We start from the raw sequence: 20,362 nt of genomic DNA, 5'->3' as shown, positions 1-20,362 counted from the left end.
TTGTGATAGTGAATTTGGTCGGTACAATCAAAGCTTCACCCACTATGATACAATATAGTTCTCACTATATAGGCAATGTATATGTATTATAGCTTATAGGTAACATTTGAAGAAGATCTGATCATTATGTTTTTTTTTTTTTTTACATTTAGTAAAAGACAAAGAAGATGATGATGATGATCCCCTTGAGGTCCAACTTATATAGCTCCTTAACCCATCACCTTTGGTCTCCAACCAGCAATTACATCTTCTGTTTGCGCTTGTGTGTTCACGAACGATTCCCTCGAGAAAACATTCTGTAAATCCCATTATAGCTCGGTTGGTTAAAACCGAATGAGAAGAAATGATCGAAAGAGAATGCCGTTTTTTCAGACATTTACCTCCATGTAGGATTTAACGAAAGAAAGTGAATCTGGAACAGACCAGTTCTTGTAATGTCCCAATGCAATCTTCATGTGGTATAACTTTGGTGCCAAGGACAAATCTGCTGCTGAAATCTTCTCTCCGTTTATGAACGGGCCCTTTCGCATTTAACGGAAGATAGAGCGGTGATTATTATGTTTTTTGCTCATAATCGAAGACTAGTCATGCAAGAGATCAAGACTTACAAAACAAAAGAGCTTACATTTTCCTTGAGATAATCGTTGAATGCGCTAAGCTCATCCAAGAAAACTTGCTCAGTTCCGTCTCCTGAATCTTTGCTCTTGAGAAAACCGATAAATGTGGAAAAGATCTTCGACCCACTGCACACATAATAAACATAGATTAAACGCAAATTCTTAACTGGAAGTATGCAGAGTATGCACAGTAACAAGTACACGGCATCATAAGGCTCAGAGAAAACAAAAAGAAAAAGGGATTGGCTTACACTGAAGCCTTTTCAGGTGGGGTAGCAAGAGGAGGTTCAGGATACTTGTCTTCCAAAGCCTGTGTTATAACATCGGAATCTGGAACCCATTTCTCATCAAACTTCACCACTGGTACTTTACCTTCTGGACTAATTTTCAAGAACCTATAAACATCAAAAACAAGAAGACAACAACACATTAAGAAAATACTACAAGGAAATCAATCACTGCCGTTAATCAAGAATCATGATAAAAGGAAGGAATCTCAAAGCGTATTCACCATTCTGGCTTGTTACTCAAATCCACCATTTTCATGTCATAAGGGACATGCTTCTCCTCCATAGTCAGCAACACCCTTTGGCAAAAAGGGCCTATATATCACCAAAATTATGCAATATATAATCAACTCACTAAGAAAAAAATAAACCTAAATTGAAAAAAATAAACCTAAATTTGAAGTCTTAAGTAACTAACTATCTTCAAAGTTAACAAAACAGGGATCAATTCCAGAAATTGTTTGGATAGCTCCAGTTTTCTAACCAATATAAACGAACTAAGCATCAATTTAGCTAACACGTCGAAATCGAGTGAAAGAGGGATCAAGTTGCAGCTTATTATCCACATTTTAAAGTTAACGACGAGAGAGAGAGAGAGAGCTAACAGTCTCCGAGCTTGTTTGGTGTGGTGATAGATGCTTTGACGCAGATTTCGAGAGGACTCGCCGCCATTGCCATCGTTCCGAACCGACGAACGGTTCTTCCCGGTTTAGTTGAACCGCACCGCTTGATAAAACCGGCGCGGCTGACGGACGCCGATAAAACGCCGGTGGTGCAGGGTTGAAACCTAAGGCTTATCATTATTTTCTTTGTCTGGTCAATTTCCAACTTTAAGTCAGATGACTCAATGACTCAGATAATCTGGAAATTTCTCAGTGGCTAAGTTGACTGACACGTGGACATATATTAGATATCGCGTGCCGATCATAATGGGCCTGAACTTCTTCAATTTTCAGCCCATTTTTTATTCGATCGCAGTAGCCCACTAAAGGAAACAGTAATTAAGCTATAGCTTGTGGTGATTAAGCTATAATTAGTAGAGTGCTTACCAATTTTTATATATAAAAAAAAAAGGAAACAGTAATTTGAGTATTTATGACATCAAAGAAGTTTCAAGGGGAGTCAGAAATTTTATTTCCAAGGATAAAATGAAGTACTAATATATAAGGATGAAAATGCTCGATCGTATTCGTAGTCTTGACTCTTGATGATTCCAAATACATTATCTCAAGAATAAAACGTATAGAAAATATATAGATTTAAAGAACTTTGAACCATTGGCTAGCTGGATCACACGAACCATCCTTGGTCAAACACTTGCAAGGGTTAACGACGATGCTGTTGTCACGTTCGTCCACGTCAAGACATAGCAACAAACCATTACTTGTCTTGAACGACCAATGCATCTTGGTAGCTGCGATTTGTCCCAGCTTAGAACAGTTAGTGCCAACTCCAAGCTCCACCTTTTGTCCAGCAAAGCTCGGAGTTTGCACGCACATTTTATTGACCCAAAGAATGCCTTCGTTGGTGTTGAACGCACATGTGTCGGCTTTAGGGCATGGTCCTAATCGAAGTGTGGGTGATTTGTCTGAGGGATTATTAGTGACGCAAAGTCCAGATGATGGATGGAAGAGAACGTTCTTGGATTGTAGTCCAGGTCCTGCATGCATATACATCAAGATTCGGTATTTAGATATTTGTAATGTTTTAGTTATAGAATCTTCAAACATTTATAACATTTACGGTTCTTGCCTCTAAAGGGTTGTTGGATTCCAGAGAGTTTCTGCAAGTAAGTAGCGTTTCTCACGTCTTTCCAATTCGCATCCAAGATACCATAAGTCTCAGCCATATCTGTTTTACCGTTTCTCAAATAATAATCTCCGGTTAACGCCCAAACCGCCCAATCCAAATCATTCTGAGCCGCCCAAGCCACCAAACAGTTCATATACCGGTTTCCGCTGATGTCACCGCCTCCCTCGTTAGTCCCAAACTCGCTCAAGATCAAAGGAAAGCCTCTCCCTACTAAGAATCCTCCGTTGTGTGTAACTTTTGAGATGATTTTGGCGCAGAAATCGTTAGAGTTGTATTTTTTCCACGAGTCTCCGCCGTCAGAGAAGCTGTACCAGTGGAGCTCGAAGACGAGTTTGTCGGTGAAACTTACGTTGAAGAAACGGTCACGGAGGAAAGAGAGATTTGTGTCGAAGTCGATGCCGGAGAGGATGACTAGTAATTTAGGGTTTGCGGCGTGCACTGCTTCTGCTCCTTGTGGCATATGCCTTCACGTTACCATTAACACGCATGCATATGCAATTAGTTACCACGTAAAGGTACACGAACAATGTTATAGAAACAATAGGGAATGGTGAAATTTTGAAATATGTATAGTATAACAACGTGAATCCAAACATATTTATGTAAAATTATTGCTGATCAGCATGTGTTAAGGTTAATAAGTAGTTTTAAAATTGAAATCAAAATTATTCAAAAATATATATAGTTTTTTTTCATTTGACGTAGGTAAGTTGTTATATATATATATTCTCAGTGGAAACAAAGTTTGGTATAAAAATTTGAAAGATGTACGTACCTGAACCAAAGGTCAGGGTAATCTCTAGTGCCACGTGGCTCGTTCCTAAGGCTCATACCAACGACATTAGTGGCACTTTTGAACAGAGTAGCCATCTTGCTCAAGCCATTGGCCCAGACTTTGGGATCAAAGTTAGGGTAGCCGAAGAAGGCGTCGAGGTCATTCTCGCCACAGCACCAGCCTGGGGTTGTCAAGTGGTTATCTAGTATCACCATCACTCCGTTTTGTCCTAGGTTCGATACCACTTCCTGATGACAAAAAAAAACAATAATAGCATATTATTTGTTATTGATTCAAATTAGTTCACGTTTAGATAGTTCATCTACTGAACATATATAAACCGGTGTGACAATATTTAATTAATAACGGGCCGGGTATACTTAAACACTATATAACTATATTTACCTGGAATGCGTTGAGAAGGGGGAGATTAAGGATTTTGGGATTGTGAGTCTGAATCCCACGAACATCTTCAAACAACTTCAAGCTTTCGAAAGACTGTTTAACAGTAACCTTAAGGGCCAATGTGTCGTTAGTCATCAAATCAAGAGGCCAAGTGAGCCTAACGCAGTTAAAACCCATTGAGACAATCTTCTTGGAGATGGAGTCTAATGGTTGTTTGCTTAGCCCTTCAGCTACCGTAGGCTGGAGATGAGCAGGCCAGTTCACGCAAGCTAGTTTCACCCTTTGGCCTTTTTCGTCCACGATCCATCGAGACTTTGTGGAGAGAGGATAGCTTGTGGTTAGCTTTGATGTCGAAGAAATGAATAAGAATAAACAAATATTCAAGGATCTCGCCATTTCTTGTGTGTTCTTTGTTTTTTTTTTATTGTTTTGAATTTGAATTTGGTTCGTAATTTATACTGCAAAGAAGTTAGTTTTGTTTCTGGTTTTTGGCAGATTATACGTGTTTATGGTTAGAGGTTTCTTTCCAACTAAAGAATTAATGAAAAACTAATAGAATTAACCGTAGGGAAAAAACAATAATCAGCAGATAATGTAGTTACCAATCTAAGGTGTTTATCTCTCCAGAATTTTCAATATACTTTATAAACAAGTAAAATAATATATTACAGAAGCTATATTACATTATTGTAACAGTAAAAAATTGTTACAGAAGCTATATTACATTATTGAAACAGTAAAAAATTGTTTCTATACTAATTTCATATAACAAAAAAACCATATACTTTATCCTATAAAGCACAAATCACATGTCCAATCAAATTAAGCCACATCAGATTATTTTTTTATTTAAAAAAAAAAAAAAAAAAAATCAGCTTCCTAAACAATTAAACTTTTACTTTTCCACGTAAAATAAATATTTACAAAATTCATCTACTTCAACCGTTTCGCCCACTATCTCTCCTCTTCCTCCACGATATATACTGATGAGAGTCAACAAACTCTCTATTCTCTTAGTCCTCCATTAAAAACCCAAAAAAATCACAACTAGAACAGAGAAAACGAAGGAAAAAATTGTTGGGAAAAAGGTACATAAATTACGATCCAGATATTATGTTATGATTCGCATGTCTCTTCTTCCGTTTGCAATTTAAATTCTATTTTTGTATTTCTCAGTTATGGTTTAATTTGTTCATCATCGTTTCATCAATTGCATATCTCATCAAATTCTCCTACAATTTATAATAATCTCTGTTTTCGACTCTCTCAATTCTGGTTTTGTTTCTTCATCATTGTTTTTCATGCTCATCAAATTTTGTATTTCACATTTTCTTTCTCAGTCTCATAATTATGAGTTATGTATTTTATGTTTGGATTTGCAGGTTCATATTCCATTCTGAAGTCATGTTGCTCGATTATTACATTTGTCTCCTGCACAGTTCAATAGGTGAAAGTTTCTTCATGTCAAATTAAAAGTAGTCATTTACAGAGATAGCAAATAAAAATGTCAAATGAAGTCAGTGTGTTTCTTACTATTTGCATTTTTCTTAATTTACGCTTTCAGTAACTACACAGCATTACTATGGAGATGACTCTTCTTAAAGACCATTTACTCTAACACAACAACTAGATATGATATGCAGATCCTTTGTTGCAGCACAAAACATCTTCGTAAAAGAGCAAATATAAAGGTAAATTTCTCACTTTTTTTTTCTTAGGTGTTCATACTCAATAGAACCATGTTTACGAGCCTTATATTGTTAATCATAGGAAAGATTTTAATAATTACTAATGAAATACTGCAATTGCTCAATACAGGAAGGACTAATTAAAGATTATTCACACATGATAAAAAGGGCCGAAGAGATAAGGAACAGTCAGAGTTCGCTATGATTGATTTCTACCTTCCCAAGCAAGAACGGTAAGATTGTTTTGTTATAATATGATTATGAATTTTTGAGGTCCTTTGATATGTATACTTTGGAAAATTAATCAAATAAAGTTACAACGCTATTTTGAATAAGTTAATGAACGTTTAAACATTTTTAGCTTTGTTAAATCATACAAGCACAAACTTGATTTTCAATTACAATTATATAGTCTTTAAATCTAGATTACATGTAATACATTTTGGACCCGTACGTAGTACGGGCTTTAAACTAGTATCTTATCTTTCAATATTATAATTTTAAAATTTCCGTTGTTCTGTTACAACAAAAAGAAAAAAGAAAAGAGGTAAACATAACTTTAACATAATACGGTAATTTATTTTGTGTATGGGAAAGTTAGATTAAGATTGATATATAACATGTCACAAACCATAGTTTTCTCAAAGATTTTAGGTAGATATAAAAGCATGCATTAATACTCTTTTCAATTAAGTGTGCAGAAATTAAACTGATTAAGAGACATCGATGATAAACATATTTACATTTGTTTCAGTCCCCAATATGGTAAATCCATTTTCGGCCTTTTATATCTCCTTGTTTCTCCTTACTACCATTGAAGAAGAACCAACCTAAGAATACACCTACAGGTGCAAGTAAAGTCGCACCAATTGCTGCACCCATCTTCCCTAACGGGATCATTTCTTCTTCTTCTTCTTCCCGATCAACGCAAGCATCTAGAGGCTTACTACACAAATCCAGGTTATTAGCATAATTCTCCGGTCCAATGTGCAAGGATTCCTCGAAATTCGGGATATGGCCGGTCAGAAGATTGTCTGCCACTGAGAACCATCTGAGCCGTCTAAGTAACACTAGCTGGGGAGGAAGCTGGCCAGTGAACTGATTATGACGAAGCATAAGATTGTTCAGATAGGTAATGTTTGATAAGCTGGCAGGGATTTCACCGGAGAATTGGTTGTAGGAGAGGTCGAGAACTGTAACAAATGGAATGAGGGAGAATATGTTGGATGGTAAAGGACCAGAGAAGTTGTTCCTAGAAAGATCCAGACCTGTCAGATCAGAACATTCCTTGATTCCAAGAGGAAACCCTCCTTTGAGACCACAACCAGGAAGTTGAATGCTCATAACCCTTTTCTCATCCCAACAACTGACACCACTGAATTTGCAAACAAACCCTTCAGTTTCGTTGGAAAAATTCCAACTGGATAAGTATCCATTCGGATCTTCAACTTGAGATTTTATGGTCCTCAGGCAATTTACGTTGGCCTCGTTTGCCCATGTGGAGCTAGACACCAGCACGAAACAGAGACAAGTCGTGACCAGGGTTATCATAGACATTTTGTTAGTTCAGACTTCAGAGTGTTCAATAGAAATTAGAGCAGAGGGGAGAGTTGTTACAGTAGTCCAAGCTCGAAGAAGGGGAATTGTAAAGACATACGAAGTCACAGGTACCATAAAAAGGAGTTTAGGGGGAGACTTGAGAATCTTAATACAGAGACTTTTCCATGGTTTTTAATAGTCAACTATGGAAATTTTTTAAAAATGAGCTAACGTGTGTTGACGAGTCTTAGTTCTGTCTTAGTTTTAAATTGGAGGAGGTCAGAGTCTGACCGTCAGACAAAGCCTAACAACTGAATCTGACCGCCCAGCGGCAACTACCATTTTGTTTACATTAAGATAAGTCAGATAAAAATAATTTGTGCCAGTTCTAATCTCTATAAACGGATTTCTCTGAACAGATTCATGGAAACAGGTTATGAACACATATAGATTAAAGTACACTTACAATGGAAGGCAGTATTGAAAGTTTGAAACTATTCCTAAGAACCAAAAGCCACTCTTTGCACAAAATCTGGACGTCTTTTTGAAGGCATGCGAATAAGTCCTGCTATCTGAAGCTCCATTACAGCTCTGCAAAATCGAGCTCTGTTGGAAACAAACGTTAAGGAATCGAAAGTTTTATGACAGATTATGAAATTTCTGGTTGCCTGCATTTATGTACATGTCCTGCGAAATGAACATATAAAGAAGGATGACCATAGGTGGATCACGAATTACTAATCTTGTTTCCAATTACTACTAAGAAATGAAGTCGAGATTTCTTTTTCTTTGCTTTACTCTTTTTTTTCTCCTTTCCAAGGACATAATCTGAATACCAAAAAAGGATACTGAATTAAAGCTTCAGTGGGTGCTTCTGGTTCTTCACACATGTCCTTTCGTTTCTTTGATTTTGAAGATGACTTCGATTTTGGTTTAGCTTTGCTACTCCGGGGAATAAGTATCGTCTTGAAAGATTGATACCAGTCATGGAGGTTGATAACATCAGGGTGCTCTTGTGCAAGCGTGTACCTGATTAATAAAGTATCACAAATCTTTTCGTTGCAACACATATTGAAGCAAAAAAAAAGGAGAAAGAAGTCGGTTTATGTTCATGTGCTTATGTGTTTTGAAGATAGTTTGGGACAATGGGAATCTCCCAAAATCATATTCCAGAAAAAGATGTAATACCAAAAGAATTGTTTCATGAGCGATAGCAGGAGAATACAAGTTTATATAGGTAAAGGACGACTCACAAAATCGACGTATCATGCATGGAAGGCAATAGATTGGTGCCTCTCTTGCTGCAGCACACACAGTGGAGGATATTGTGAGATTCCAGTAGATCTGATTGGATCTTGCCTCTTGGGTCTCCAAGCAAAGCCTGAAACAGACACAAATATCAGACTAATGGGAAAAAGAGAAAAATGCCAACTGTAAAGTCTGAAGCACCAAGAGAAGCGATAGCACTATATCAATCTTTTATGGATCTGTGAAAAAAACAATGATGCTCAGACTTTCTTAGAACTGATCCTGTAACTGGTTTGCTTTAAGTTGACAAGAATGATGCCACATGAGCAGAGTATAATAATTGACTATCTATTGTAAAATTTGAAGTAATATAGGTATAAGAGAACAAAAGAGGAATAAGGATGATAAGGACTTACAGATTGAAGTATATCGACATTCTTAAAACATACAATTTCTTGGAAAGGAACACTCTCAACTGGCTTCATGTATTCCCTGCTCCATACAAAAAAGGCTGTGATTAATTCACAAAACACCTGACATGACAACATTCTAAATTACGACAGTCAAATCAGAAGCCATGTATAAACAAGTAGAGTTCAAACATAACTTGCTTCCTAAAAAACTAAGTGACAAAGTAAAGTTCACCTTAGCATGAATTCTATGACTGCGGCAACCTTATCAGTCATGGCTTTAAGCTCCTTTTCATGCTTTGAATGGCTTCGGGATGCATGCTTTCTGTCACATCAAAGTCAAACTTTTATTCAATGTAAGTGGTTATTAAGATGGGCAACAGAAACTAATGAGAGTAGATGAACTTATGTATATAGTAATGAATACATAGTAGCTGAATAAGACACCAAGTTTCCTCATCAAAGTTTCCCCATACACAGGAACGAAGGGAACAAAAGAGAATATGTTTCAAGAGACTGACTTTCCAAGACGATCTTCCAGAGGTCAAAAATCAAAAGAGAAACTATCTGAACTCATACATGGTATTCAGTTTGAAAAAAGAACAATCTCTAGAGATTTACTTTGGGCTGTTGGGTAGTCCTTGTCTCTGACCTGCTGCTTCCACGGATCTCATGAACGGATGCAATTCCATTACTTTGTCATTCATCTAACGGCAGGGAACAAAGAAACAAGTTAATAACTCATCTAGAGAACTCAAAACTGATGATGGACTAACATATATCACTGAAATCAACCATATCTATCTAAAAAGACGCCGAGTAATACAACTTTCACGATCATTAACGTGATATCTCTCAAGCAATATTTTCAGATAAACAGATTAGAAATCAAAAGTCCTCCGCACAAGGGATGTTAGGAACATGGAGGAGTTTAGATGCCCAAGCCCAAAGGAAATGAAAGAACAGAAGAAATTTTTTCGGGACAAATGAAATTAGAAATCACATACGAAATATGCAAGTTAAGAGCAACGATAAAGTCGTGCTAAATCTTAGTTAATTATTACCTCACTGAAATCCGCAGTGAGTTTTTCCCAACTTTTCAACATGTTAGACAGCTGTGAAGGTGAAAGATCCCTGAGAAATTTGAATGCAAGAGCTTCAGAACTTTTGAGTCAAGCTTATCGTAAAGATAATTAACACAAGCTCTCAATGACCTAAGATTTTTAGGCCTACTAACTCGAGAACAGTAAAGATTACTAATAGATCTAACATGATTTACCAAAACTAATCCTCAAAATCTTGTTCCCTAAATTTTGCAACAAGGTGTAAGTATACTAAGATCCATCTGAAAAATAATGTATGGTTTGACAAGTTTGAGAGTACTTAGCTGCTATTGTGTAAGGGGGATATTTCACATTTATTCCTTACAACAAAATTCACCTGAGCTTGTGCAGAACCCGTCTGATAACACTACTACGTCCTGAATCATGACTCTGACAGTTGACAGTTGCCGAAGGTGAAAAATATTTCAAGTAACGTGCTTCTGGGTCAAGTGTCTCACAGAATATGTCTAACAATCGAAGTTTATCAAACTTTCCAGCTTCATATATGCACTGCAAAATAGTATACAAATAATCTGCTCAGTAGTTTATCCTAAAGCAGAAAGAACTCTAATCAGATGAAGAACAGAACTGCCTCATATTTCCTCTAGTCATGTCATGTTACATGCATCCAGAGTCCAGCTAAACCGGCATGCGACGAGAAACGATAAAAAACTGCCTTAAATCGAGAAATCAAAAGGAAACAGTTTAGGGAAAGAACTCATTACCCACCCGGAGAACTGACAGTGCAACATTTCCTATCTAAGTTGTTAAGCCCATTGGAATATTTTTAATCATTAAAACAGGTTTTGCACGACAGTTCCTATCTAAGTCGTTAAAAAAATGAGAAACTATTTTTCACAGATAAACGGCATCCCTGAGTTATGTAAGATGTTGAAGTGGCTCTTTCTATGATGATGAACCGTAAGAAAAAGAGAGACTCACCAAAACTACTATGCTCCAGGGATTTGGCATCCTTTGCAAGTCCGACAAAAACTGAGGCAGCATTTCAAAAGTACTCCGAGTAATTTTATTCCTAGTCAAATGTTTATGAAAAGAAATTAGTGCATCTAGTATCCGAATTCAAAAAATCATAAAAGATGGTGAATTCTCTGGGGTACCTCGTCACAGATGGCAAGTGAAAGGCATGCTTCATTGTTGCTTCTGTCAATAGTCCAGTACCTTCGTCTGACAGCTTTACAGGAAAAAACGTCCTTAGAACAGTTATATGGGAAAACATCTACAGCAAAAAGGTCACAGCTCTAGATGACTACTCAAGAGATGAATGTACCACCAAATATCTTCAATCATTTCTTTACAGAGTACATATGAACTCTTTGTAATATCCATCGATTCTCAATATGCGAAACATGAGCTAGAATTCTTAACTATCAACTACGCTATTGTAGATATGGCAGTACCAACTAAACCGAAGTCAAATATATCTGAGAAAGCTGAAGGATCGGTTGAAAAAGAAAGAAAGAGAGTTGTAGACAAGTGCACCAGGCATACCTGATTAATACCATCTTGACAAAAATGCTCGAGCATGATACTTAAAGGCTCTAATGAGAAATGCTGTAGACATGCTATCTGAGAAAAGAATGTATAGCCAAATGAACAACAGAGACTTAGCGATCCGAAACAAGTTGACACCTAATACAGCATAAAGATATAGAGCTAGAAACCTTGAGAGTTCTAACAAAAGATGTCAGAGTTCCATCTTGGCACAAAAAGTAACTTCTCATAAAAAGCGCCACTTTATGGCTAACAGTGAACCCAGAGCATGGCCTTAAAAAGACAGCCTCGAGAACTGTATCCATCCGTTCAGCGGGAGAACTCAGAGTGAAGCTACTAGCACACAATCTCTGCAGCGCGTTCACTGATAGTATCTTTCTAGGTGCATCATGTGCTGTGGACACACCCATAACTAAAAAAATTGGAACTTTGATTGCCCATTCACTGAATAGAAAAAAATATTGAAAGAGCAGGTCACACTTTGATATGGTGATGACTAAGTTGAAGGTAGATAAAATTCAAGGTTTCCGAAAAACAAAACTCTATTAGTCCAATGAGCTGGGAAACCTCAACATGATACAATATGTAAACGCAGCAAGCATAAAGATAAAGATATTCATACCTCAATATAAGAATTAGATCTGACAGGACAGAACCACAACATCTCTCTGTATCATCCACAATTATAACCACGGGATTCTCATGGTTTCTGTTTTCTCTGTACCATGAGGCGAGAATGGTTACATCAGCCACCTGTTCAGAAATTAGCGTTACGAAGAAAAGTACTCAGTGGATACAGAAACTGTGCAAGTAGGCTACAAAACTAAAGGATATGGAGATTTTACTAACATCTACGGTTGGCATCACAAACTGGCGTAACAAAACTCTAAGGCAACCTCCTACACCGCTCTTGGCTGAGAAGTCCATAGATGAAAGCTTAGCAACATGGCATCCATGAGACTTCAAGTGCAACTCCAGTTCTTCAAATGTCAATAAATCATCAACCATTTCCAGATTCCCTAAAAAAACAATACAAAGTTACTATAAAAGAAGAAGCGACGTAATAGTAACTAGGCTATGAAAGTTTAGTAACCCATCGAAACATCATCCAAATACTACGTGCAGACACTAATCTTTTGTAAAGGACTTACTGGTGAGGACCATAGCAGTAAGCAGTTGCTTGGAGGAAGCCTGAGTTAAAACAGGATAAGATCGAACTGCTTCTGATAACCTAAGTGCTCCAGATGATACGATCGAATCAAATGATTCCCGTATCCACTCATAAATCCCACTAAATACTTTGGAATTCGAATTTCTCAGAACATCCTGCGATTTCATACAAAAAAGTCCCAATGAAGATTCAAACACATTAGATGGAAATTTAGATTATAACTAAAAAAAGACCGACTTCGATTGTCTTTTCGATTTTGGACCAGACAGTGTCGAACACTTTCAAGCGTGTAGTTGAGAAAAACTGGCCATCTCCCTCTTCAACGATTTCGACTTCAGATCTCTTAGCAATTTTAGGATTCGGTGATTCAATCCTCCGTTTGCTTTTCACATTCCCAGTTGGTTTCCCATGGAGACTACTCCTAGATGAAGCCTTGTGGAGTACAAAAAATGGCTGCCATGAAAACGAGAGAGAAGAAAAAAAAAACTCAGAAATAAATCGAATGTCCAATTCAAAATTAAGTGAAGAGTGATGAAACAAATTTTTGACGGAGAGAGAGAAGGGACCCGAATATCATTCTCTGCTGTGTCGCCGGAATTGAATGAATCGGTGGTTGAAGTTGGCGGAGGATCGGCGACGGTGCCGGAGGGTGCCATGTGAGAATGTCGTTGGGTGGTGAGAGCAATCGAGCACGACGATTCAATTTAGGGTTTTAACGCGCCTGTATCTCGTGCCGCTCTTTTTGGCGGGAAAATGCGTGCTCCGACCATAGAATAGAAGGTCAATCTCAAAAAACTAAACCAGATTAGACCGGAATTGGACCGGTTTAATTGAATTAACTCTTTTTTTCAATAAATTTTTGGGGTTCTCTGGTATTGTGTGAGTTGGTGGTCTCGTTTTAATAGGGTGTAATTAGTTGGCTTTTGCCATTTGGAGAAAGAAAGACTCAAAATTAAGTTATAGTTTTTTTTTTCTTTCTTCATTTGACCAATTAAAAGACCACAAATGGTTTAAAACCAGAGGAAAAAAGTCTTCCTAAATAATACTAAAAGGCAATTTAATAATTTTCCTTCATTTTAAGATTTATTTTCAATAAAGAGATTTTTTTTTTGACAGCCAATAAAGAGATTTACAAAGCCATGATTATGTAAAATTTATAATTCACATATTTATTACTATATATCAAATGCACACATCTATACTATATATAGTCTTAGGAGGAATCAGGAGAGGACCACAAAGAGAAGATTAAAAGAAAGAAGAAGGTAATCAGTTACTGTGGTTCGGTAGTAAAAGTAACCGCGTTTAAAAAGCTCTTACTTTAATCTTGTGTGTGACTAAATCCAACAAATATTCGTCAAAACAAATAAAATTTATTATAGAAATTTTATATACGACTGAATATATATATATATAGGTATGTATGTATGTATCGATGTATATATCTACAGCTTTCATCTCTGGCTCGTGTTGTTTGTGTATATCACGAGGAAAAGGCAAATAACCCAGATGAAACTTAGGGAGAGCCATCACTGAAATCTTTAGACCAGTGTAAGGGTGTGGGGGAGAGATAGCTTTTTTTCTAAAATTAAATTGGCATCATCGAATCTGGATTGATAGAGAGGATTTAGGGTTTGTAGGAGTTGAAGAGGGAAATTAGGGTTTCGTTTTAATTTTGTGTTCTCTATAGGGTGATGGAGATGATGGGGGAAAGCCAATTCAAAGGGAGATGATTTGGAGACCTGAATCATGTAATGTTATTTCCCAATTTTAGGGATTTTTTTTTTTTTAATTATAAAATTATAACGTTAGATTATCTCGAAGAGTCCGTGTTTTATGGGTTCGTTCGTTCTCCTGTTGAGATAATTTTGTGGTGATTGGTTGATGTTGTCTCTTGGTAATTGATGTTTTTTTTTCTGGGTTTGGTTTTAAAAATTGTAAATTTTGTTGTTGTTTAGCTGCTCTTTTATGTGATGATCTCCATTTTGTTGGAAAATGTTCTGCAGTTTTTAATATCTTCTTTGTCTCTTTGTTACAGTTGCAAAGAGCTTGATAGAAATCGGTTTGCGAGTCGAGGAGAATTAATTTTATTGTAGATGGTGAGATCAGCTAAACCCTTTCTTTTTCTTCTTATCCTGTTGCTGTATTATCATTGTCTTTTTCCTAGATGAGAAGAAGTGATGAAGTTGTATATTAAGCATTAGATCAAGACATCATGAACACTTTTGATTGATGTGATCATGATAGCTTTTGATGAAGTTGTGAAGTTGGTGGTTCTAAGTAAATATAACAGCTTCACATATTGCTATTGCCATAACTACGCTTTTGTAGAATATAGACTCTCCAATTTACTCCTTTGATGATTGTTTTCTTTTTTTTTAATTGTTATTATATCTCGTGCAGGCTGATAGAAGAGTTGGTAAACGTCCAGTGGGTCAGAGAGGTTTCTCAAAAGTGGAGTCTGGAACTTGTAATGTTTGTTCTGCTCCATGTTCATCATGCATGCACCGTAATGTAGGTTCCACAGTATCAAAGTTGGACGAGTCATCAGATGAAAACTGTCATGGAGTAGTGGGCAGCCAGTGTTCTGTCAACGAGGACGATCTTTTGCCTGCTTCCATAACTAATACTCACAACAGTTTAAATAACACTGCTAGTGAAGCAAGCAATCTTGTTAATTCCAGTCATGATGCTCTCTCTGAGAATGCTGAGAGTAAGGAAACCATAAGATGTTCTGGGATATCAGATGATTCCGGAGCTGTTGCAATGATTTCTAAGACATCTCTTTCTGGGAGCAGGATGAATCAGAAAGTCTCTGCATCAGCTAATGTGTTAGATCAGAGCTCTAATTGTGTAGAGGGCCAGGAAGATGGGATATTGTCTGATGATCGAGCCAAAAATTTGAATTCAGCTCTGGTTTCTAATCCTATTCTGGGTGGATCTAGGAAAGAGTCATCAAACCATGAGGACAGAGTCAGTTCTGAGAGAGGAAATTTCAAGGAAAAATCAGGACCAGGAGGTGACAAAGAGAGAGAGGAATCTTCAGTTGAAGGATCGTCACGTTCAGGCGAGAATAGGAAGGATGGTAAATCAAGTAAAAGCTCTTCGTTAAATATATCAGATGAGCCAATCTCATCAGCTGTGTCTGAGAGCGAGAGTGATGGTTCTGAACTGCTGGAACATGATGTAAGTAAGGCTGTTTTCTCTCATATTCAGAGAAATTAGCGAACACATCTACTTTGTCTTTTGTTGCAATATTTGCTCAGTGGAATGATTTTCATGTGAAGGTTTTTCCTTTTTTTTTTTGCTGAATAGGTAAAGGTTTGTGATATCTGTGGAGATGCTGGTCGTGAAGATTTACTCGCTATCTGTAGCGGATGCAGTGATGGTGCAGAGCACACGTAAGCCTACTCTTCTATTCATGGGAGAGAAAGCATACTAATAGCCAAATTCCATTGGCATTTGTCGCATGTTAGGAATATAATTTTTTTGGAAAGATATTAACCATTAATTTTGACTGTCATGTCTTCCATCAATCATAACTCAAGGTAGGGCAAAGTAATATAGTTGTGTGTTTCTTTTTACGTAGCTATTGCATGCGGGAAAGGCTCAATGAAGTTCCTGGGGATGATTGGCTATGTGAAGAATGTGCTGAGGAAGCTGAAAAGCAGAAGCAAGGTAAAGCTGAATATTTAACTGGACATGCTAGATGTGAAAAGAATTAGCGAAATAAAGTAGCATGAATTTTGGATCGACGTTTCCTGTTTCCATTTTGTCTAACGAACTGGAAGTTGAAACATGCAGAAGCTAAGAGAAAGAGAGAAACTGAGGTAACCCTCAATGCACATAGTTCTGGCAAAAGGTACGCAGATAAAATTGAGGCAGCTCCAGATGCGAAAAGACAGGCGGTTGAGGCTCCAACTGGGTCACCTAAGAAATCTATTCTCCCTAGAATAGGTGCTTTATCTCGGGAAACATCATTCAAGGGCTTAGACAGGTTAAGGGGAAAGCTAAATCATCAAACATCATTCAGTGATGACACAGAGAGTGCTCGATCTACTGGTTCACAGCTCCAACCTCCAAAAGGTAGGCTGCATAATGGCATTACTCTCCCTAAACGCAACTATTCCATTTCTCTTTTGTTTTATTTCTGGTGATTTTGCAAGTTGTATAGCATTACCTAGTTTTTTGTTTCTCCAGGTGCATTTTTGAAATCCAGTTCCTTCAATTGTTCGAGCTCGAAACCGAAAGTGCAACTTATGGATGATGCTATTCACCCAAGACAGAAGACTGGCAAAGAGTATACTGCACTTGAGTTAAAGGAGGGGGGTTTTAGAAATGTTGGAAAATCAATGTCAAGTAGAACAACAGATTCAGGGAGTTCTAGTGGTAACGACTCGCATGCAAAAGTGCTTGGATCGAAAGTCCATCATTTGCAAGAAGGCAAAAGCTCAAAGCAAGTGAAAGATCGTAGTACAGAAGCTAAAGTGTCAGCATCCTCCATCGACCAGAAGTTGAAATCACGGGGCAATTCGTCTGTTTCACATGCAAATAATAATCGTGATTTGAAGGGTTTGCAGTCTGATGGTAAACGAGGTAGCTTGACGAAGCAAGTCAGCAATCTTAACCGAAACCGTCTAGCAAATCCAGTTGCTTCGGGTATGATACTTATCTTTTTGTCAAGAAATTTATGATACTTATCTTTTTGTCAAGAAATTGGTACTTTACTTTATCTTTAATAGTACTTTGGTTGTTTATGTTTTGATCGTTTTAGTATAAGATCCCCCTTTTAAAGATATCTTGATTGAGCTCTTGTTATTTATTTCTTCTCTATGCAGGAGGAGATGTTTCCAAAAATGAAAAGTGCAGTGGCAGCGAACAAAGTTCAAGTCAAGCCGACTGTAAGGACGAACTGCCATCCCCTTCTTGTACGGGTGAGGGCACACCAAGCCACGGTACTGTAGCTTTACATGATGGATTGCCGCGGTCCAGGGAATGTAGAGAGGTTGGGAAGAAAAGCAAAGAAGCCGTTGGTAAACGCCAAAGGTCTAGCCTATTATCTGGTGCAAAAGGCTTACCATCACATCAAAAGGGAGGTCAGACTGCAGAATCCAGCGACACCTCAGGCGTGCCTGATAGTGATCTCTCTACCACAAAAAAAGTTAAGGAGGATATAAATAAGGGTAATAGGTTACGAGCAGCAGTAGATGCTGCCCTGCGTAAAAAGCCCAGCTTTACCAAGAACAGAGGATTGGAGCAATCTGATGCGTCATTGGTATCTAATGTGGATTCTTGCTCTGATAAGACTCTACGAAATCAATTGCCTCCAAAATTGCATAAGAATTATGTGTCACACGAAGGATTGCAAGGAGGGCATCCGACTTTATGGCCTACTTCCGATCCGTACAAACAGACAGTTGTAACAAATGAGAAGCAGCTTGTACTCTCTGGTGCTGATACAATACCTCCACGATCTATGGAACTTGAAGTCAATTTTCCCTCCATAAAGCCTGTTATGAGAGATTTGCCTTTAGTTCCCTCGCCTGTTATATTGAGAAGCTCAGCCATTCCTGACCATGAGTCTATATGGCAGTAGGTTTTCTTTCCTTGTTGTGAAGAAGTTCTCTTTTTTTTCATCGAGGCATACTTTTCATATATGTCCATGTAACGGAAATTGACTTGAAGTTTTTGTATAATGTTTCCAGGGGAGACTTAGAGGTGCGGAAAATCAGAAACCAGTTAGCTATGTGTAGCGGAATGCAAGCACATCTGTCAACCCTGGCATCACCCAGGGTTGCTGAAGTGGTGAATAAATTTCCAGAAAAATTCAGCTTGAATGAAGTACCTCGGCTAAGTACATGGCCAGGACAATTTCAAAAATTAGGTACTAAGGAAGACCATATAGCTCTATTCTTCTTTGCAAAGGACATTGAGAGGTAGGTTTTGTACATGATTATTTACTTGCTTTTACTTTCGTGTTGGTGGTCTAAATGATTAACATTTAAATATCTTTACTGATGAGAGTTTTCGTTGCACTGCTTGTGATACAGTTATGAGAGAAACTACAAGCCTCTAGTAGATAACATGATCAAGAACGATTTAGCTTTGAAAGGGAACCTCGAGAATGTTGAGCTTCTGATTTTTGCGTCCAACCAGCTTCCTCTAAATTGCCAGCGTAGGAATGCTTACCAAAACTCTTACATGCATGTTGTGTCTGTGCCTATGATCATTTCGTTGATGGTTTCTAGATTTTAATGCTGAAACTTACACTTTGTGCACATGATCATCTTGTTGATGACTCTTCAATCACTGCAATGCTGTCTGATAACTTGATAAGTTTTTAGAAAGTAGCATCAATGATATAAAAGTATATTCAGAACGTAATGCCAGTTTAGTCTGTATGAAATTTACTGCTTACATGTTGACATATTTCCCTTGCAGGCTGGAACATGTTATATTTCCTTTGGGGTGTATTCCGAGGAAGAGGAGAGACTTGCACTAACCCACAAAAGAACACATCTTTGCCTACTTCAAATGTTATGCCGCGTGACAGAGACCCCAGTGAGCTGTGTCAAACGAGTTCTCCTTCCAAGCATCTTGAGAAAGTGTCTTCTCCACGTGAGAGCTCATTCAACAGAATTGAAACTCGGAATGGGACAGATGCAATTAGTCATGAGAATCCAAGTAACATAGTATCCTCTATTGAGCGATCACCGAGCACAAAGGTGGGTTGTTTTTAGCCCCTGTATAAATCCTTTGTCTCTGAAGTTGTTGTAGGATATTTGCATCTCGTAATATAGGGAGTCCCTTTTCGTCTCACATTTGCGTTCCTTGATACAGGAGGAAATTGCTCCTAAAGTGGAAGAAGCAGCTACTGGAATTAGTTCTGGAGATAATCTAGTGAGGAAGGCCCAGCAAATTGGGGAACAAGGATTAGGTGGTAGAAAGGATGTCCCTTTGACTGTCATGGGATCAGGGATCGAGTCCCATGGCTTAGACAATCAGGCTAGTCACAGGAAGCGTTCACTTTGGGAACTGACAAGACCCGCTAACGAGGATTCATCTGCCATAAACAAGAAAGTGGAGCTCAATAATGATGGTTTATGCGAAGGGTCCCCGAATAAGAAGCTAAAGACAGAAAACGGAAGCAGCAGCTTCTCCCGGGATACATCTGGTCACGATTCCGGGATCATGGAGAAGAGTCCAAAAATCGTGTTCCCTTTGGACTTGAATGTCGAAAGAGACGACAGCGAAATGGTGGATAATCTCATCCCACTTGGCAATGACGAGAACAAGAGAGGGTTAATAAGCGGTAAAGTCCCGAATCTGGAGCTGGCGTTAGGAGCTGAGGAAGGAAATGAAGACACTATGGGACTGTTGCCTTTCTTAGGGGGAAGTGGTGAACAAAGTAGCAGCAATAGTATGAAGAAAGAAAAACAGAAAGCAGAGGAAGAAGATGATGAAGGGGCGGACGCAGCATCTCTGTCTTTATCACTCTCATTTCCAGGAAACGAGGAGAGGAAGAATGTGAATGCTCCGTTGTTTCTGTTCAGAGACCTTCCCAGATAAACAAAAAAAAAGTTAAGTTATCGTTAAGTTTTATTTTTGAGTGTCCTTTAGTTGTTTTTATTTTTTTTTGGTTGGTTGGTGAAGAAGACTCCAACGAGATAAAATCACAAGGTTTGTATATATAAATGGTGATGGGATAAAGGATACCGAATGTTTCTAAATATTATAATTGGTTATATATTTTATAGAAGAATAACAAAAAGAGTGTCTCCCTCTGTATTTCTCT

At 37.8% G+C, this 20,362-nt stretch overlaps 4 protein-coding genes, 1 long non-coding RNA gene and 1 pseudogene across 8 annotated transcripts; 2 read left to right on the top strand and 4 right to left on the bottom strand.

Annotated features, from left to right (window-relative positions):
* Positions 1-45: 45 nt before the first annotated feature.
* LOC104735705 (glutathione S-transferase DHAR3, chloroplastic) lies at positions 46-1,801 on the bottom strand. The gene is made up of 6 exons (XM_010455532.3): positions 1,510-1,801; positions 1,129-1,219; positions 869-1,012; positions 626-743; positions 381-521; positions 46-296 (listed from the first exon to the last, which is right to left on the bottom strand). The coding sequence occupies exons 1-6, from the start codon at positions 1,703-1,705 to the stop codon at positions 210-212; spliced, it is 777 nt and encodes a 258-aa protein (XP_010453834.1). The 5' UTR covers positions 1,706-1,801; the 3' UTR covers positions 46-209.
* A 213-nt stretch (positions 1,802-2,014) lies between these two features.
* Positions 2,015-4,316, bottom strand: LOC104735704 (glycosyl hydrolase 5 family protein-like). 2 transcript variants are annotated; one of them, XM_087481379.1, is made up of 4 exons: positions 3,897-4,316; positions 3,492-3,739; positions 2,657-3,180; positions 2,015-2,564 (listed from the first exon to the last, which is right to left on the bottom strand). In XM_087481379.1, the coding sequence occupies exons 1-4, from the start codon at positions 4,290-4,292 to the stop codon at positions 2,164-2,166; spliced, it is 1,569 nt and encodes a 522-aa protein (XP_087337505.1). In that variant the 5' UTR covers positions 4,293-4,316; the 3' UTR covers positions 2,015-2,163. The 2 variants fall into 2 exon arrangements, with proteins under 2 accessions (XP_087337505.1, XP_087337506.1); XM_087481380.1 differs by having other exon boundaries at positions 2,164-2,564; positions 2,765-3,180; positions 3,897-4,292.
* A 557-nt stretch (positions 4,317-4,873) lies between these two features.
* On the top strand, positions 4,874-5,919 carry LOC104735703 (uncharacterized). The gene is made up of 4 exons (XR_759487.3): positions 4,874-4,984; positions 5,279-5,343; positions 5,461-5,587; positions 5,715-5,919. It is a non-coding gene; the product is annotated as an uncharacterized LOC104735703 (long non-coding RNA).
* Positions 5,920-6,232: 313 nt separating this feature from the next.
* Positions 6,233-7,252, bottom strand: LOC104738012 (probably inactive leucine-rich repeat receptor-like protein kinase At5g48380 pseudogene; annotated as a pseudogene). Its single transcript, XR_015578029.1, has one exon. The product of XR_015578029.1 is annotated as a probably inactive leucine-rich repeat receptor-like protein kinase At5g48380 pseudogene (transcript).
* Positions 7,253-7,441: 189 nt separating this feature from the next.
* Positions 7,442-13,438, bottom strand: LOC104735702 (origin of replication complex subunit 3). The gene is made up of 17 exons (XM_010455530.3): positions 13,134-13,438; positions 12,805-13,020; positions 12,548-12,722; positions 12,246-12,415; positions 12,019-12,149; positions 11,567-11,840; positions 11,394-11,471; positions 11,003-11,076; positions 10,827-10,917; positions 10,222-10,394; positions 9,846-9,915; positions 9,403-9,488; positions 9,017-9,106; positions 8,788-8,863; positions 8,377-8,504; positions 7,973-8,152; positions 7,442-7,729 (listed from the first exon to the last, which is right to left on the bottom strand). Exons 1-17 carry the CDS (start codon positions 13,221-13,223, stop codon positions 7,624-7,626), a joined length of 2,208 nt encoding a protein of 735 aa, XP_010453832.1. The 5' UTR covers positions 13,224-13,438; the 3' UTR covers positions 7,442-7,623.
* A 306-nt stretch (positions 13,439-13,744) lies between these two features.
* On the top strand, positions 13,745-20,338 carry LOC104735701 (protein PARALOG OF AIPP2). Of its 2 annotated transcripts, none has more exons than XM_087481377.1 (13): positions 13,745-13,832; positions 14,258-14,318; positions 14,606-14,666; positions 14,971-15,753; positions 15,883-15,968; positions 16,157-16,245; positions 16,372-16,653; positions 16,768-17,226; positions 17,406-18,159; positions 18,273-18,503; positions 18,618-18,742; positions 19,009-19,292; positions 19,408-20,338. In XM_087481377.1, the coding sequence occupies exons 3-13, from the start codon at positions 14,664-14,666 to the stop codon at positions 20,134-20,136; spliced, it is 3,825 nt and encodes a 1,274-aa protein (XP_087337503.1). In that variant the 5' UTR covers positions 13,745-13,832; positions 14,258-14,318; positions 14,606-14,663; the 3' UTR covers positions 20,137-20,338. The 2 variants fall into 2 exon arrangements, with proteins under 2 accessions (XP_087337503.1, XP_087337502.1); XM_087481376.1 differs by lacking the exon at positions 13,745-13,832 and adding an exon at positions 13,946-14,118.
* The last annotated feature ends 24 nt before the right edge of the window (positions 20,339-20,362 follow it).

Source organism: Camelina sativa, chromosome 13 (genome assembly GCF_030686135.1).
Source record: "Camelina sativa cultivar CO46 ecotype springtype chromosome 13, ASM3068613v1".
Classification (NCBI taxonomy): Eukaryota; Viridiplantae; Streptophyta; class Magnoliopsida; order Brassicales; family Brassicaceae; genus Camelina; species Camelina sativa.
The sequence above is the reverse complement of the archived record's forward strand: the minus strand, read 5'-3'. Positions and strand labels throughout refer to the sequence as shown.